General features: G+C 26.7%; 1 protein-coding gene, 1 long non-coding RNA gene and 1 pseudogene across 3 annotated transcripts; 2 read left to right on the top strand and 1 right to left on the bottom strand.

Moving 5' to 3' along the window:
- The first annotated feature begins 423 nt into the window (after positions 1 to 423).
- LOC107164052 (uncharacterized) lies at positions 424 to 2,491 on the top strand (annotated as a pseudogene). The gene is made up of 2 exons (XR_016190439.1): positions 424 to 991; positions 1,050 to 2,491. The product of XR_016190439.1 is annotated as an uncharacterized LOC107164052 (transcript).
- A 2,141-nt stretch (positions 2,492 to 4,632) lies between these two features.
- On the top strand, positions 4,633 to 12,948 carry LOC107164057 (uncharacterized). The gene is made up of 4 exons (XM_015511740.2): positions 4,633 to 5,057; positions 5,134 to 5,202; positions 5,319 to 5,483; positions 10,395 to 12,948. Exons 3-4 carry the CDS (start codon positions 5,324 to 5,326, stop codon positions 11,501 to 11,503), a joined length of 1,269 nt encoding a protein of 422 aa, XP_015367226.1. The 5' UTR covers positions 4,633 to 5,057; positions 5,134 to 5,202; positions 5,319 to 5,323; the 3' UTR covers positions 11,504 to 12,948.
- Positions 5,160 to 18,481, bottom strand: LOC149057939 (uncharacterized). The gene is made up of 3 exons (XR_016190543.1): positions 18,343 to 18,481; positions 18,084 to 18,238; positions 5,160 to 5,435 (listed from the first exon to the last, which is right to left on the bottom strand). It is a non-coding gene; the product is annotated as an uncharacterized LOC149057939 (long non-coding RNA).
- Positions 18,482 to 19,743: the final 1,262 nt, after the last annotated feature.

Below are 19,743 nucleotides of genomic sequence, written 5' to 3'. Positions count from 1 at the left end.
TAAATCGGTTACCGCGACAAACAATGTATAATAAACTATATACCTATTTATATTTTATTTTTTATTCATACATACAATTTCCAGATATAACATTTAATAGTTTTGTTTTTTAACTTTTCCTTCACAAAACTGTATATATAATAATATTGTTTGTTCATCGGAATGTAATTAGGGAAAGGGGTCATTATGATTACTTTTGAGTTTTTAATATTGCTTAAAAATAATTTTTACCATTTTTAAGTTTTTTAATCTAACCTAACCTTTTTTAATTTTTAAGCATTTATGTATAGGTTTAATAATTTTAACATTTAACCGTTATTAAAAAATGTGTAGCTAATTTCGAAATATTAGTCGGTAAGCGAGGTTAAAACTTAAAAACACGGTTGATGTAAATTAGACAATACAGCCAAACAGGCTCGCGACTGCCGACCATATCATAACACCGATAAATGTCCGTATATTGGTGATAAAAACAATATGATTTGGTCACCCGATAGAAAACAATGTGACCAACAATTTTAGTTATGTACTAATTATTGCTAAATTATGTTATTTAGAAGATAGAAACAAAAAACCATCTAATATCCTATAGACACCGTGCATGATGACTACTAACGCTCGGGTGGTATTTACGGGCACTATCGGCAGTATACACAATATGAGACCATATCATTCTAGGTACTATTAATACACTACCTATACTTACCATTCTCAATTAACTTTATGGCTTATGCTCAATATAATATTATCATAGAATTATATAATAACAATATACATTAATCTCTTTTCTGTGCTCATAACACTATTTTATAATTTTGTTTTTTATTTTCACTATGAGTACTAAAAGAAATAGCAATTCAAACTGTTGTGTTGTTAATTGCAACAACACGTACAAAAATACATCAAATAATATAGTATTTTACAAGTTTCCAAATAGATCTTATCAAACAGCACTAAAATCACAATGGATTAAAGCTGTGAATAGACTTGAGTATGTAATTAATTAACATATCCGTTTATTTATGTACCTAATATTTATTTTTAATTAGCGAAAATGGAGTATTATGGATGCCAAAATCTCATAACAGAATTTGCAGTACTCATTTTGTCGGTAACAAAAAATCAAATGATCCTCAAAGCCCATCATATGTACCATCAATATTTCCTAAAGCTTATAAAATAACTAAATGTAATCATAAACAACAACTAGAGAGATATAACAGAGCAGCAAATAAAAAAAAAAATGGACTTATCTAAAAATGTTCCGGACGCAGTGTCTAGCGGTGATTTAATTTTTCCTGAAAATACAAGTCAAATGTCTTCAGTTAATGTTAGCATTCAAGTATGTTTTGATGTAGATGATAATCAAGATTTTACGTTCCACTGTTCTTTTGAGGGCAATAATGTTTCAACTCAAGCATCAATACCTATAACTTCAAATAGTAATCTTAATTTTACCAAATGTAAATTATCTGATAAAGCTTGTGGTGTAGATTCTAGTAATAGTTTATCATGCTTGTCATGTGAAGCTTTTCATGGATTTGAGTCCATTAAAACTGAAAATGCACTAAAAGATTTAACTGGCACTACTTTTCCTATTTTTAATATTTTACTGAAATTAATGCCCCCTAGTAAACGTTTTTCAATTACTAAGGAAAATGAATTATTATTATTTTTAATGAAATTGAAGTTGGGTATTACCTATTCTGCTCTATCTGTAATTTTTGGTATACACCGTACAACAGTTACAAGAATATTTTCTGATGTACTAACTACCCTAAGCACAAAAACAAAAGATTTTATATTTTGGCCCAGTAAAAAAACTATTTCAGATCTTTTACCTGAGGCATTCAAAAAAAATTATCCACATTGTCGTTGCATTATAGATTGCACAGAAATTCGGGTGGAACAACCTAACACTGTTGAACAGAGAGTATATTTATATTCTAGATATAAAGGGGGTTATACTATTAAATTTTAAGTAGCAATAACGCCAAATGGAATGGTGAGTTTTGTCTCCAAATGTTATGGTGGAAGATCCAGTGACTCCTTCATAACCAATGATTGTGGTTTTCTATCATTGTTAGAACCTGGTGATGAAGTAATGGCCGATAAAGGTTTTCCCGGGATTAAAACTAATTGTGATCAGCAAAATGCAATCTTAATAATGCCTCCCTTTTTATACAATGCTAAATTCACAGAGAGTGAAGTTCTTGAGACTTATAACATTGCCAGTGTTAGGATTCACATTGAACGGTTGTTTGCTAGAATAAAAACATTTGGTATCCTTAACAAAGTCACTATTGATCTTTTACTATACATTGACAATATTGTCCATATGTGCTGTGTCATAATTAATATGCAATCACCAATAATAAAACAATAGTTATGTACCATTATTAAATTCAATCTGCTTTTATTGTTCTTTTTTTTATAGCTTAATATATATCATAATATATGTGAGAAATATAATCATAATTTATAAATGTACTGTAACAAAAAAATCATATTTAGAATAATCTTTAAAAATATATTCTTGTCTTTAATGTTATTATTTTTAATAAAAAAAATATTTAACAATGTAATTATTTATAAACATATATACTATTAAATTTGTTATTTATGTTTTAATTTCAGCTTTTGTTATTTTACCACCTACCTATGCATTAATAACAACTAATACGTTTATTTAAAAATGGACTAATAAGGTTACTGATATTATAGTACATAATTACATAAGCAACATAACAATATTAAACTTAAGTATAAATAACTCAATCAAATAAAAGTAAAGCATACATTTAAATATGAGTACAACATTTTAACTTAAATACAACTAACTTCATTATTTTTCATAATATGTACACAAGTTGGTAAATAAAATTTAAAATAAAACATTTCTAATTTAGTTAAAGTATTCATTAGAAAGTGTTCATCTTTAATAATATTTATGAGAACAGGTTCAATGAAATTAAAAATATATGCAATGCTAATAAGTCACTATTTTCAATAATTGATTTAATACTAATATCAGGTATATCTAGTCTTGGCTTTTTAACATGGAATAAATCACAAATCCTTTTTCCTTTTTTATACTTGTCTTCACTTCTTTTTGATGGTTGTCCCCATGATTGTGGTAAATCTGTTTTAGCCAGTGTTTCTTCATTATTAATATAAAAGAAAAGTGCACCTATGTGTTTGCATCGTTGTCCTTCACCAGCAGCACATTCACAGCTGGCTACTTTAACTTTTCTTGTTTCATCGAGCTGTTAATAATTAGTATTTACAGAATTAAGTTCAAGTTCATGCATCAGTAATAAATAAGTATATTTACTTCAATTTTAACTTTGTATGGTGTAGAAGTCACTGATGTTTGTCTTATAACATTGCCAAAAATAAAACTATTTGTTTTGAACGATTTTACTTCTTTTACATTAATCACATGTCCACTTTTGAGTAAATTTAATGATTTTTCTTTATTATATAGTACATCTGAATAAATACTTTGAAAACCAGTTTCCAAAATAATATCATTCATCTTAACTATATAGGTAACTAACTACTAATATAACTAAATTAAAAAATACAATTTGAAAGGGCACCAATTAATAAATATAAATTCTTGTCAGCTAATTCATTAATTTAACATATTAACTAAAACACCATTTATTAAATTTATGTTTTAAGACAAAATATAAATGATATAATTAATTTGTTTATCAAAAAGTTAAAATAAATAACTAATACCTACTTAAGTAAATATTTAAAAATAGTTATTCGTACATAATAATATTATATTAGTTGTCATGCCGATAACGCATTGATTAACCACCAGAAAGCGTAGTTTTTGATCATATGCACAGTATCTATATGAGACGTGTTAATGTCGGGCCAGTAACACCTAGCGCTGTTAGTACCTCTGTTCTCCATTTCGACACGTAATAAGGCTCGCGACCTTATTATTGACATTCTTTCTTCGGGTACTTGAAAATCGTCAAATACTACATAAAATATTATTTTAACGTTCCGGTGGACGCGTGATAGCACAAATTGTTGCCAAGTCAGTATTTTTGTGATAGACAACAGGAGAATGGTGATTTCATGGTCCAGAGGATTTTAGTACCTGTAGTTGGCAACACTAGTAACACGATTAAATTGTGAGATTATTAGTTTATCCTAAATATTTTGTTCTAATGGTTACCTAAGATTATTACGTTTACAGTTTATAGGAATTTCGTTATATATACAGTTACCTTTCACCGATATTTTGTTTTATATTGATATCTATTCGATTTGTTAAATAAATAAATTTCACACACAGCACAGTTAACATCCAATTCGATATATATACTTCATTTCCATGAACATTCTTAGCATTTCAAAATTATTCTCCTCCTTCCATCACAAGGAAAATTAATCATACTATGTATTTGATATGCATATATCAAAAGTTGAATTCATATTTTTTTTTAACATTTTAATATTTAAATATTGATTGCATGTATTAAATTTAAAAATTTAAAATTTAAAAATATTTTTTTAAAACTCAATATTTTTCATTGAAAAATTAATTTTATAATCTCTATACTTTGTAATGATTGTAAAATTACATAAGTTGAACAATTAAAGTCGTAGTATAAAACATATAATAGTATATTAACAGGTGACATTCCTGCGGTTCGTGTAGTGAATGGGATTTTAGTCAACTGGTGGTAGGTTACTGAGGTTGATGGTTTTAGTGGATGTAATGGTTTTGTGATGACTGGGTGTGGGCGGGAGGTTTATATTATCCCGGAACTCTGTTCTGTATATCGATTACCGTATATGTTCTACTTACAGTTGTTATTTCAACTTGCGCATGTCAAATTCAGAGTTGAAATATCGATTGACTTGCAGATACTAGCGCACATTATCGGTAGCTAAGCGACGAAAAGAGGTTGGTGTATGATACGCTGCCTCTTACAGTCTCGAGAGTCCAACGTGAAAAAAACATTTTGAATTACAAGAGAAACAGAGATTTACAAAACAATATTTCTATCAAAATAAATTACAATAAAGTGAGTTAATATTAAAAATAGTAATATAATATATACATTTATAATTAATGAAATCGTCATTACTTTATTATTGCAGCCGGGTCACTTAAACCTTACGTCAACCATTCATTTCTGATATAAGTAGCTACACATAAATATAACACAGGTTTGATAACTTTTTTTAATTTTTTTTTTTTCGTTGTAAGTAATTTAATGATGTATTTTATTTTCCATGATTTAAAATCCAACAAAAATAATCGATAATACTTTCAATTTGATCAGGAAGAATGATAGCAAATTGTGTAACAACTGCCATGTATATGTACATAACTCTCCATTTCATACACAATTTTAATGAATATTTGTCCGTGGGATATATGAATAAAAATCTAGTTGTTCCTGAAAAAGTATTTAGAAGTTATGCTGTCAATCGTGATGAACCGATAAGTAAGTACTGGTTAAAAAAAAAAAAATCTTAAAAACAAAGAATAAAAAAAACTTTTATTAATAAGTACACAAATTTAGTTTAATATCATTAGAATTAAATTCTTGGTGTATATTTTAAATAAGTATTGTGTCCCAATGACCTACATCACCGCGAAAAAAAAATTATTTAGGTACCTAATTGTTAAATAATTATTAATTTTGAGAAATATATAAAAGATTGGTAGCTATGTATAAAAAAATACACATATGCTTACATATAATATGTATATATATATATAATATATTATCTTTTTAATATTGCAGAATATTTTATTGGACTTATTAACAAAAATAATTATATTATTGTATTTTATTCAAGATTTCTGTTATAGATTAACTAACTTAAATTAAATTGATTTTTTTTTATTAAACCATTAAATATATGGTGTTTTTTTTAAATAATAGTTACAATTTATGAAAAAAAAGTTACTAAACAAGACATATTTTAACGTTAAAATGATAATTTATTTATTAGTTTCTAATCAAATTAAAATCAGATAATTATATTGCACTATATTGTATATCGCTATTCAATATTATTTTTAATTTTACATTTCAGTATATATTTTATTTATACGGTCATACATTTAAGAGTCTGAAATCATTATTTCTAAAATATTTATTTAACTATTTATTTGTTTTCACATAGTTACTTTTTGGATTATTTTGATATGCTGTAATTGAATTTAGAACATATATATTAATTAGTTATAAGCTTAAATACCTATAATATGTTTATATATTATATTTATATAGTTATACACACATACACACACACACACACAGACACACAGACACACACACACACACACACACACACACACACACACACACACACACACACACACACACACACACACACACACACACACACACACACACACACACACACACACACACACACACACACACACACACACACACACACACACACACACACACACACACACACACACACACACACACACACACACACACACACACACACACACACACACACACACACACACACACACATATACATACATACATACATACATACATACATACATACATACATACATACATACATACATACATACATACATACATACATAATAAAAAAGCTTCAAAATATAATACAAGACTTAATATATTATACAATGGCAGTAGAAAAATATTAAAAACACACAGAAACACAAGTTTTTAATAAGCATTGAAAGTTTAAATTTTGACAAAATACGTAAGTCATGAAAATTTTTAATTTATTTTGAATCAGGAATTCATAAAAATATATTTTTTCTAAACCTAGGATTTTAAATTCAATATAAGATTCTTCAAGAGTATGTTTACTTTTATCAACTAAAAACTGTCTAACGGAAGTCAGAGTACACTTTTATGAGCATTTGAATTATAACATTGGATATTCACTCAATTTCTCTTGTATCGATATTATTATTTTGTTGTTATTCAAAATCAAATAAATATAATTCTGTAGCAACCTGAAATGTACACCATATAATAACTTTGCCGATTCCTATACTTGATAAAATTTTCAAAATATTTCAAAAAAATGTATGTTATTTATAGACATTAGGATACTTTGTTTTTTGATTGTTTCTATGTCACAACAATTTTATCATTGGGTCGAAAAACTAGAAAATTTAATACAAGATTACCCATACATTTATATAATAGCAGTTTGAAAATATTAAAATTACGTTGGTATGTTTTTGTTTTTATAACATTTAAAATTCAAACTTTGACAAAATTTATTTAATTGAAAATTTACGAATTATTTGGTTGTTAAAAATGTAATAAAAAGTTTAACTTACATAGCTAAGGATTGAGCATTTAAAACATGGTTCCACGCAAGTAGTTAAATTTGTGGCAAAATAATTTAAAAATGATACAAACATATTCTTATTTTATATACCTATCTACTATAAATACTGAGGGAGTCTGGTACATAATGAATCTGATTTGATTAATTTGGGATTTTTTTATAGGTACCTATATTTTTTTTAAATAATAGCAATATAATTAATTTAGTATAAATCTATAAAATATCCTAAAATAACAAACCATCTCCGCTCAGAATCGTTTTTCGTATACAATGATATTGTACGACACTTACTCGTATTTTTTAATTACTATTATTGTTTTTTCCTAATGTTTTAAAAAATACTTTACATGGTTTTACTCTACATCGCTACTTTGCTTCACCTAAAGACAATTCACTTTTTAATTTAAAAATTTTATTATCTTCTTAGAGTTTTACTACATAATTTTTCTGGCTAAATCTAGTTCCTATACCCATGTTGTGTTGTGGTACATTGTAGCACGTGAACAATTTACTAAATTGTTACTACGTTGAGTTGTAGTATACGCATTAAGTCATTTACATCTTTAATAAGCCTAATAAGCTCATTTTTACGATTATTTCACGAAAAATAAATATGATGAGTAAGAAGAAATATCAGTTTGGTTATGTCATGAAATAGAAGAGTTGAAAGCAGAGTTGGCTATCAGATCATTTTTTTTTTAACTTTATAAGAAATTCTGTTTTGAATTAAAAATATTTTAATTTTCTCTGGTATATCTTGGTTTATATTTTTTAAATTTTACACAAGTTTTAAAATTATAGTATATTTTATTGCATTAATACATTTTACGTTTCATGTGAATGCAACAATAGCCTATCAACCCCTAATTATACTCATTTACTTCATAGACATGATAATTTCATTGCTATTATTATCAGATAAAATAGGTAAAAGAAAGTGCAGTTATTTTGCGTTGTGTTTCCCATAATAACATCAACAACTTACTAAGTGTGTGTACTGTGTTTTCACTCAATATTCACATAATATGATGTAGCATGCATGTAGTACACTATGCGCTGTCGGTAGTCTATCAATGTTTAACAGTAAGTACCTAACATTTAATGAGATGGACTGCACTTAGAGAGAGAGGTTTCGAGCATAGATATATAAGAGAGAGAAATATATATTACAGGGTAATATGGAATAAACGACATATTATGTAATTTTATTCTTCCATATAAAAAGTAATCATAATTTGGATAATATATTAAAATAAGAAAGTGTTTGGAAGAATTGATATAATAATATTTTTTAATCCATGATACCCTTTAGAATTAACCTGTCTCTTTCACTGAGTAATGGATTTGCTTTTTATGGGCGGGGGGGGGGGGGGGGGGTGAGGAAAGCGCAACCCATCTCTTTGTTTGTTTATGGGACCTATACTCCGTTAGAGTAAATTAGAGAAATGATTATCACGCTTCCAGTGGTTATTTATTCGTAATCATAAAATATAATCTTAAACATAAATGTCACCGCTAGGAGTGGATAACCATGGCTCTAATATTACGTAGAGTCTACGTCGTAGACCCTATTGTAGGAATTTATTGTGCTAAATAAATATCGATACTAAAATATATTCATTATTTGGTAAGTAGACAAAAATATTATAAAAGATACATGATACATAATTTAGGAGAATGTGACTACCTACCATACGTCACTTAAAATAATATGAATCCATTTTTTTAAACATCAAGTCCCGTTATCTTGATAAATATTAAACAAGATTCTTTTTCCCGTTTCGATAAGCTTACGTATTGCACAGAGTTCCCCACAAACGTCATCCTTTCCAAAATAACATCTCGTTTAGCAGTTAAAGCTCACACCCGCGTTATATATTAAATTTAAATTTAAATTGAATTTAAATGTACAATACACCCGCCACTCAAAACCTAAAACCTGAAACTCAAATTAATCAGGTACAAACACCTAAATTATATAGGTACCATTTATTATTTAATGTTGATTAAACTATATGTATTTCATAAGTACAATGTTGGACATTATCTAAAAGATCTTGGGAAGATCAGATTCCACTGTTTTTTGTATGGCACTATGTCCGGGAGTGGGTATGAAAGCCTATAGTTCGGACGCCTATTTGGCAGAATTCCTAGTGGGCACCCGTAGGTTTCTGCCATGCCCGGGTGGGGGGCGGCGGCCTCTCTTTCCAGACAGCGTAAACTTCAATGCTGCCCGTGACCGGGATTCGAACCGGTGACAGTGTGCGTTGCTACCGGCGTCTTAATCCATCCGGCCACTACACCCCAGATTCCACTTATTCCTATCGTTATAATATTCTTCTTTTATTTCAAAAATTCTTAAAAATATACTGTTTTTCTTCTTTTTTTGGGGGATTTCACAGGCCTATAAGGCCCATCGCCACGACAAAATATTGTCTCCACCAATCTTTATCTTATGCACACTCTTGTGCGTTCCTTTCGTTTAAGAGTTTCAGGTCTTCTTGTACTCTATCTATCCATATTTGTCTAGCACGTATTTTCTAGGTATCTTAGTAGCGGGTTTCCATTTAATTACTGATCTAATCATTTCCTCTGATCTCCATACTTGTCCCACCTAACTTATCTTCGTGCTCTTCAGGGGTCCAATACTGGTAAGCACCTTATAGATTCTCCTCAAATCCACCAAATAATTAACAAACTCACCATAATCCTTAATATTAAATTTGATTTCAATTAAATTACACTGATTTCGTTTACAGCTATATGAGTTTAAAAAAAAATAATTTTTGATTTATGATATTTATATTATAAAGCTAATAATAATAATTTATCCAATATAGGACTTAAAATCACTTTCATCATTAGCTCAAGATTATTAGGAATTCCAAATACTATCAATAAACCATTAAAACAACATTATTATTGTAAATACAGTCATACACACAAAATACCTCATTAATTTTTTTAACAACATTAGTATTTTGTCATGATTTGTGCACATAATATTTTGACACGCAATTTATTTGTATTTATGTAATATTTTTCAGATCTCACAATGACTGGTTATAATTGTTTCTTAGATTTTTCTACAAAAATTATAAAATTGGAGAATTTATTTAAGAAAATTCAACTGGAGTCCATTAATTTGTTTGAGGATGTGAAATCAGTGAACATTTTCCCATACTGTATCCCTGCCGAAGCTTTTACAAATGATGAAATATGTTTTAAAAATACAGAGATCCATAATTTGGAGAATTTGAAACTAGAAAACATTGAATTGGGCAGAAGTACGATTCATAAAAAAAAAAATGATCGTTTCTTATACGTTTCCCATAAGTTCGATGAATTAGTGATTAGCGGAACTACTGATTTTGTAGATATTGGTAACCAAGACAAATACAACACTAGTATTTTTAAAAGTAACTTAATTATTTATCGTGATTATAATAACCAAGGATTTTTTAACTTGGAAATTCCCTTCCTAGAGGGTTATTCTGAGTATAATACCGATAAATATGTAGCACATGCAATTGATATGCAATTAAAAAGTACGCATGACATGACTTTTCATCTACCAGTACGTGGTTTTAATGGATTACTGGAGCTTCTCGAAAATGAAATAAGTACTCCATCAATTTTTTTTCCAGAGAATATAACTTTTGGTTGTGGTTTTTCGGTAAATGAAGGAAGTAAACCCCATACAATATCCATCAACACATATAACATGCACTTAAACGAACATCTCAACTATGATGTATTTAACAAAGTGAAGTTTGTGAAGATTGGTGACTCTTATAATACGCAGTTTGCTATTACTTTTAATAAACTAGCTTTTTCCTCTATAATGTCCGTAAAAATTAATGAACAACTAGTATTTCAAGAAAACGTAGAAGTTGAAATGAAAAAGTTACATGTAGAGGTGGACTACTTATCAAATCGGTCTCCAATGTACAAATTAAACGTTGAAATTTTAAATGGAGTGAGCGTATCCACTGAGAGTAAAAATTATCCTTATCCCTTATCCCCCCCTTTTTACAAAAAATTATCCAGTTGTATCAAAGCAACAACTTTATACAACATGGAGGCAACCCTTGTGTTTTTAAAATTTCTGGAAATACACCCAAATGCGAACACAAATTATGCTACATGGATATAGTTTACATTCTAAACTATTTAATAGGTACTATCACCTCAAAATCAAATTGTAGTATTCAAACCATTTTTAATGGTATAGTCTTAACATTATATTTGTGATCTTAAAAATCAAGATTAGGTACACGTTTAGTATGCTAACAAAAAATCATAACTCTGATAATGGTGTATTTGTAACTAACCATTTTCACTAAATATCCAACTATATGTCTTATACCTATTTATCCGTCATATAAATTAAATATTATAAATATTACCATTCTTATGACACTCAAAATTGGGTTGACGAATTATTCACAATACATTAATTTAAGTTACCTGAATTTAAAAAATACACCTTTTCTCCACGTGATTAATATTGGAATTGACAGTTAAAGGTCAATATTTATATAGGTCCGATATTCAATTCGTTAATACTTTTAATGGAATTTTGGTCTGTTATATTTTTTCCTTATCGTTATCAGTAAATGTAATATTAAACTAAATAGATTTGTAAGCAAATACAAGGTCTAAGTGTCAGACCAAATTATTTAATTTTTTTTTAGCATACTAAATGAGTATCCTATTACATTCCCTTAATTCGAAGCTTTCCATTATACCACACACAAATGGCACAATACCGCACAAAGTCTCGTATCCAATTATCACGCATAATATACAAATTAGCTAATAGAGATTCATTTTGTTCAAATTGTATTATTAAATAATTAAATAAAATTGTTTCATAGATTATAGATTATTATTATTATAGATTTTTTTGGGATGTTTACATTTTTGATGTTTTTTATTCTAATTATTTTTGCACTGTTTAAAATATCACCAGAAATAATTGTATAAAAAATGTAATAACAGAACATATCGAAACAAATATCGTTTCTATGGTTATTAGCAAATAATAAATTGTACCTTTGTTTTTAGAAAATAAACGTCTAATCTAGCTAACCGTCTAAGTGTATACTTTTCAAGTAGACTATCAAAGATAGTCAAAAATTAATATTTTTTATTGAAATATTAAAATATTATAGTTAGATTGAGGCGACCATAAAACTAAGTAAATAACTGAAAGTGAATACTACCTATGTGAACTGATCGTGGGCTATACTTAATGATGACTCAATATCACCTGAAGATTCTAAAAACAATGTGTTTGAACTTTGAAACACCCTGAGTTAATATAAAAATGTATGTTTACCTTTATCTCGTAAATTTTTTGACAATTTGTGTGTGGTAATTTTGAAATGCTACCTACTGAATTCGTTATTATTATTACAGTCAATTTATTAGCTAAATGTTGTGTGAGAAAATAATATCAAATTGTTTAATAAGTAATATTATACTCTTCTTTTTAACCTTACGCAAGTACGTTGTTAGTTTTTGAATTTAACATAATGTATACATTGTTATTTTAATATTATTAAAAAAAATATTTATTATTATGGCAATAGTTAATACATTGTATTTTTTTTTTTTAGTCAGAAACTATATTTATCTTATGTTGTATGTCTGTATCATTTATAATTTTTAAAACATGTGGTGCCGAACTTCATTACAATAGCATTAAAATACATCTTGCCTACAAAATTATGTTGGTTAACTGATGTGTATTATGGAGTTTTTATATCGTGATAGGTTATTTTATACATATACGTAAGTACGTAACATAAATTTAATACTTACAGAATGATATATTATAATATTGGTTTATGGATAGTAAAAAAAAAGATTTGATCTAATACTTTTACTACAAATTATGTTCCTAGAATTTCTCACCCGGAGGTTATCAACTGAGTTATGACCCCACAGACCACAATATATCTTATTGGTTTTACCTAATCCTGTAAATAATACTTATTTATAAAAATTAAAAAAGTATAAATACTTATATATAATTAAATAATTACAAAAACATTAAACATAACTCAAGAAGATAATATTTAAATCAAAATATTCAAGAAATTTAATAAGCTAACATTGAATATAATGTAATGTTTTAAAATGTCAGAATAAAAAGAATTTATTTCAGAACTATATAATTTATTTATTCACCATTTTTTTATTTTTTGAATATTAAAATTGGATGTTTAGGATTTCGAGAAGTGGTGAATCACGCCGCTTTCCTCTTGAACCATCACATAGTTGATGACGAGAATGGTATTTGTCCTCTTCCTCACCAAACTTAAATTTAGTTCGGCATCACTTTTAAAATATTATATAATTAAGTAGTGTCTAAGAAACACTCTGAAATATCTTGTTTTATTAGTATTAACAGAATTCACAGACACATCCAAGACAACTTGTAAAAACAAATTAATAGCACACTCTGTTATTTCATATTTATTAATAATCTGTAATTTATTTAAAATGTTAAATGAGAATTATGATTGTATCAATAAATGTATACATAAATATATACAAATAACCAATAAATATTATAATACTATGGTAAAATAATAAAATAATAATACTTCAATTACAGAAAAACAATTGTATAAGAAATTGATACTATTGTTGAACATTGTTATACAAATTTTATTGATATCTTGTATTTTGGAGTATTTTAATCATAAGTTATAACAAACATAAAATATTGAATATATTATTGCCTCAATGAGAAATACCTATTATCTTTATTATAATACAGTTATATGAAAAATTATTTTTAATTTTTAAAGCTGAAGAACACTGATACGCTTCAGTTTACAAGAAACTAATGATAATGATATTGTGGGACGTGCCATCTAAAAGAATTTCAATTCCTTATTTATTTATATTTTTCATATTATACATTATTTCAGCGTACCTATGTATTGGACTGTATCTAGCTTTTGGGTGTACAGAATGGTTCGTGAAGTCAAAAATAAATCACGTATTCACGCGTGAGTTCTTCCTATATAGTTATCGAAAATAAATGTTGTCTCGAGTAAAGTTGTGATCAAGCGGTCACATTTACTGAAATCATTGCATCAAACAGAAAGTTTATGTAAATAGAGGAAAATTACAAAGTTTAAATTTAACTACAGTATTTCTCTAAAGTGAATAAAATGTATTATTAAAAAATATACTATAATAGCTACTGCCTCTAAACAACTAATAAAATGAACTAGTTTGTGTTTTTTGTCACCACAATTTTCTTGCCTATTTTAAAATTATTTTATCAAAATGACAACATTTTAGATTTTGAAAGAAGTGATAAATGTATTGATTTAATAATGATGTGTGTTTTTTTTGTGTCTGTTATCACGTTTCGGCGCAGTAAACACGTCTCGATTCTCTTCAACAGTATACATTCTGATAGAAAAGTGAATCTAGTTAATACCTTAGCGAGTCAAAAGTCAAAACATCCTAATAGTTTAAAATAACAACAGGATAAACAGACAAAATATTAAGGGAAAACATGAATTTTTTACATTTTTGACAAAATCCATTTTGGTTTCAATTTTTGTATTTTTCTATAAATTTCAAAGATATTTTATTCATCGTATAAAAATACTTGAAAATTTAATACAAGGCTTTTAATATACTGTTATAATAGTGTCAGATGAAAATAAAAATGATGGTCACAATTTTTTTTATAAAAATTAAAAGTTAGAGTTTTGATAAAATAATTAAAAATCACTTACATTTGTAAATTATTTTGAGTTACAATGCATACAATTTTTCTTTTTATTGAAGATTTTAAAAATAAAAACGAGAGTTCCCATAAATTTTTCTATTTTTATAAAATAAAAAATGTCTACTGAAAAGTTCAATAAAAATTTTATAAATGTTTGAAATAAAAATTTTTACTACATTGGATATTCTCTATATTACTTATACAAAGATTTTCTTATAGGTATACTTGAAATTTTCAACAGATGTTTATTTTATATATACGATGATAATATTTATTTTCTTATTTCAGCTGTTTTTAAGTTATTTAAAGACATTTGCAGTTTTCAATTTTTTAGTTTTTTATTTTATAAATGTCAATAAAATCTTATTGGTTGGTTCAAAAAGCTTAAAAGTTTAATACAAGGTCCCCCATAAATTTATATAATAGTATTATAAAATATTAAAAATACATAGTTACGTTTTTTTTTATATAACTGTTTAAAGTTTATATTTTACAAAATTTACAAATTATTTAGTTGTAATATCCTAGACTGATAAACCGTCTTTGGTCAGAATCGTTTTTCGTTTACAAATTTATAATTATATTATGTCATCGAATTCAAATTTAATACCATCCATTACAGTGACACACTTTGTAATTTTTTTTAATTTCACCTATAAGCAGTAATTGAAAAACAGTTTATTTATTTTATTGTTACTTTAAATTTTCTTTCTAATAAAACATGTGAATTTTGTTTTAAAAAAGAAGTCTAATTACGAGATTGCCACACAGTATTGGTAGGTAGTAACTGATTTGTATTTTTTTAAATTATATAAACACCTAATTATTATGAGTGTTAAATATCCATAAATTTCTGAAATTAGTCAACATCGGCAAGAATGACGAGGGCAATTTTGTTTAAAAAAAAATAATTCACACTTATTGTAATACAAAAAATCTTTGATACGTTGAAGAAAGCACGCTTGACGTAAAATTAAAATACTTCAGTCGAAAAATAAAAGTACCAAATAAAAACAATTTTCATTTCTATGCCTTTTTGGACATGCGTTGGACTCACAATGGCAAAGCTAGAGTTAAGCGTGTGTAAAAAAAATGACGTTTACAAATAGCATTTTGCCTCAAATCCAGATTAGTCCTCTCTTCCCTTCCGTATACGAGGATTGTCTTTTATAAACCCTTCATGCGATTTATCTTCTGCAAGACTCCTATCCGTGTTATTCCTCTTCTTCATCTTTCCAAACACTCTTTTTCTCAGTCACTCCTCTAGTCCGTCTCATCCTTTTAATCTATCCCTGTACACTCACGTATGGGCGCGTATGGACACACCTACGCCATCGTTCTAAAAGGCACGTGACGTTAATGGTTTTGGCCGGAGGTTTTTTTTTTGCGTTTTTAATGGATTGATGTCAAAAACGTTGGGACTCGTAAAAACACCCTTTACCGAGTAAATATGAAAATTAAAAAGTGTTAAAATTCGTGCATGCTCGTATTTATTTTACGGCCGATTTGTTTTTATTATATTACATATTACTGCAGTATATTTATATTAAGTATAAACGCACGTGAATACTCACTCACACATAGACATATACCACACATTCTCTCTTCCTCTCTCTCACTCTCTCTCTCTTACTCTCTCTCTCTCTAGAGCGCGTTTCTGTATTTTTTTTTTAATGGCAGTCCCGTTTTAGTGTCGCGCATGACGTATAATAAAATAAAACGCGGTGATAAAAAATAAAATAATTTATATATATGTCCAGATGTTTCAGTGTAAAAGCTTATAGATATGAATCTCAGATTACTTAAAGTTACCGGAAATAAATTCACAGCCTATTCTAAATGGGATTGTTATTGTACAACAGTATTTTAGTTCTACGATTATATTAATAAAATAAACACTTTATGTCTTCATCGTGTAACTATTATAGGTTGGGTGTATTTAATGTTCTTTTTTTATTTTCGAAATAAACGAAATGGTCTACTTCCCACGTAAAAATATACAAACACTATAACGCATTATATTTCATTGTGAAAAATCTATACTAAATAATGTATATCACATTCTTGAAATATCCACAATAAATAAATTAATTGCACGACATACGATCTTGTAAATATTATAAATTATTAATTTTCGTACCTAATTAAAGCAATGCAAGTGGTCGTTTTTATTTTAATAGACGAAGACGCTGTTAAAGATACACTAAAAATTATTAAAATATATATTAATTATATCTTAAATGTGTTGTGTTTAAAATTTAAAATAATATTCGGATTTATACCAACATGGCCAAATAATAAAATTTGCACTCTTAATAGTTTATCTAAGAATTATTGACAGGCGTGAATTCGTGTTAAGTAGAAGTGATTAAAATTGTTAACTATTACCGATACTTCAAAATCTAAGTACAATATAATTTAACCTTTATACTTGACTGGCAGTACATAAATATTTAACAAAAAATATAATAATAATAATACTATAATATGCAGTAGAAATTATAAAAATATAAATATAACATTTGGTTCCTGTTTACATAATAATTAATAAGTAAGTAAAAACTATTGACTAAAACATGTACGAAAGATGTTTCTTTAAAAATCCAAAATGAATAGTTATATTTCAGGGACTTAGGTTATGATTAAAATTCGTTAACTATAATTTACCTATTTACTTCTCCATTCAACGAAAACATGCAAATACAAAAACTTCAGAACTCTATAATTATAGCGTTGCATGCATATTAAATAAAGCATGTAAAAATAGGATTGGCTACCAATAAATTATTGATAGTATCTGCCTACATATTAATTAATGATAATTTTAGTAAGTATAGTTTAATATTCCGTTTTAAATTGTCAAATTTAATCTGATATGCATAAATAACTATAGATTTCGACGGAATAAAATAATTAATAGGTAATACAAAAATTAAACTTAAAATTTAATTAATTCGAAATCTAGTTATACCTTCATCATAATAAAATAATATAACATCACTTTTATCAAAATATACTAGGTGTATGAGTTATATTATTAATGAGTGATCCGTGTCCTGAATTGTCATGGTTGAACATCTGCATGTCCCGGTGTACTGTTAAATCATTCCGAAATGCTTAAATAACCTGAAATTCAATTTTACACTTTTGAATCACTGCAAGCGTTTAATATATAGTTTACAAAATCTTTTAAACGATAATCATGTTTCAAAAAGTAAATAATTTCATACCTACAAATTTTACCGTATAGCATGTAACGTTTGAATTATCAGACGTTTCTATTGGAGTACAGACCATGATGCTATTGATTATGACACCATAATTGAATTGAACGTCATCACCATAGAATATAAAATATTATGTGTAAGTATGTAACGTTTAATACCTACAGTTACCTATAATATTATTATCGTCATAATTAATCAATACAATTTTGTTGTTTTTAATTTAAGTGTTAACTGATGTCTGACCTATCGTCAAACATTAAGATAGATAATGTTTTTTTTTATAATAATATATTACTTAGGTACGTTTTATCTACAGGTTTTACGATATTTTTATTGCAACTTGAAATGTAAACGTTTTTAAATATCTATATATTTTTTATGTTATTTTAAGTCACTTGACTGTAAAACAGTGAAGAAACCCGACGAGAGAACTCAAACGACGTTTTTATTATTACTTAATGTTTGATATCAGGCAAATATATTAATATTAAACATAATAAAACCATGTCGATTATGCCAAAAATGAGTTGATCATCATACTCGGTGTTTCATAATATGTAAAACAGAGGGAACAAAATGGGCACATCTTAATGTATTCACATATTTTTATTGCGTGTCATAAAACAACAACTCTAATATACGTATAATTCCTTAAATAAGTATGTGCGTGCGTGCTGTGTATGTGTTCGAATAAATGCAATTTAATTTTATCTATTCATATTTCGGTAATTTATGCATAGATAGTATTTATTGGGCTGCTAATGTTCTACACATAACTATATAGGTGTATAAATTTAGGTCCATTTCCCCAGTACCCCCACCTTCGAATTTCGAGTTAAAACACATATTAATTTGTTTTATTATATAAAAACTATGTGCTTTAATTTAATTTAAATTTTACTCTTCTATTATATAATTTATTGTTGAGCTATATTAGTTGTAGCTATAATAAAAAAAACACATACCAATCATTATATATACATATAAATATAATTTAACTAAAAATATTAATTGAATAAAAAAATCTGAGTAGTAATTAAAAATATTATTTAACAAAAACAAATGTATTGAATAAAAAAAATAAAAATATTGGTTGATATAAAAATGTAATTTGATTAATAAATATTAATTAAATAAAAAGATATAAGTTGATAACAAAAATATAAGTTAACTAAAAATATATAATGAATTAAAAAAATCTTGGTTGATTTAAAAACTTAATTTAATTAAGTAATATTAATTGAATAAAAACTTATGCTAAAAACAATATAATTTGAAATAAAAAACATACTTTAATTAAAAAGTATATTTTGATTAAAAATAATAATAATAGGTTAAATAAAAAAAATTAATTTTAAATATTAATCGACTTGGTTTTTAATTCAATTTAATTTAGATTTTAAC

This window comes from Diuraphis noxia, unplaced genomic scaffold, assembly GCF_037042655.1.
Source record: "Diuraphis noxia isolate RWA-SAM2 unplaced genomic scaffold, SU_Dnox_SAM2 contig0002, whole genome shotgun sequence".
Classification (NCBI taxonomy): Eukaryota; Metazoa; Arthropoda; class Insecta; order Hemiptera; family Aphididae; genus Diuraphis; species Diuraphis noxia.
The sequence above is the reverse complement of the archived record's forward strand: the minus strand, read 5'-3'. Positions and strand labels throughout refer to the sequence as shown.

Bases quoted from the DNA above. Each gene is read 5' to 3' on its own strand.
- LOC107164057 (XM_015511740.2), top strand. From the start codon at position 5,324: ATGATAGCAAATTGTGTAACAACTGCCATGTATATGTACATAACTCTC. The intron at 5,484-10,394 runs GTAAGTACTGGT...AATATTTTTCAG, and splicing joins CAATCGTGATGAACCGATAA to ATCTCACAATGACTGGTTAT.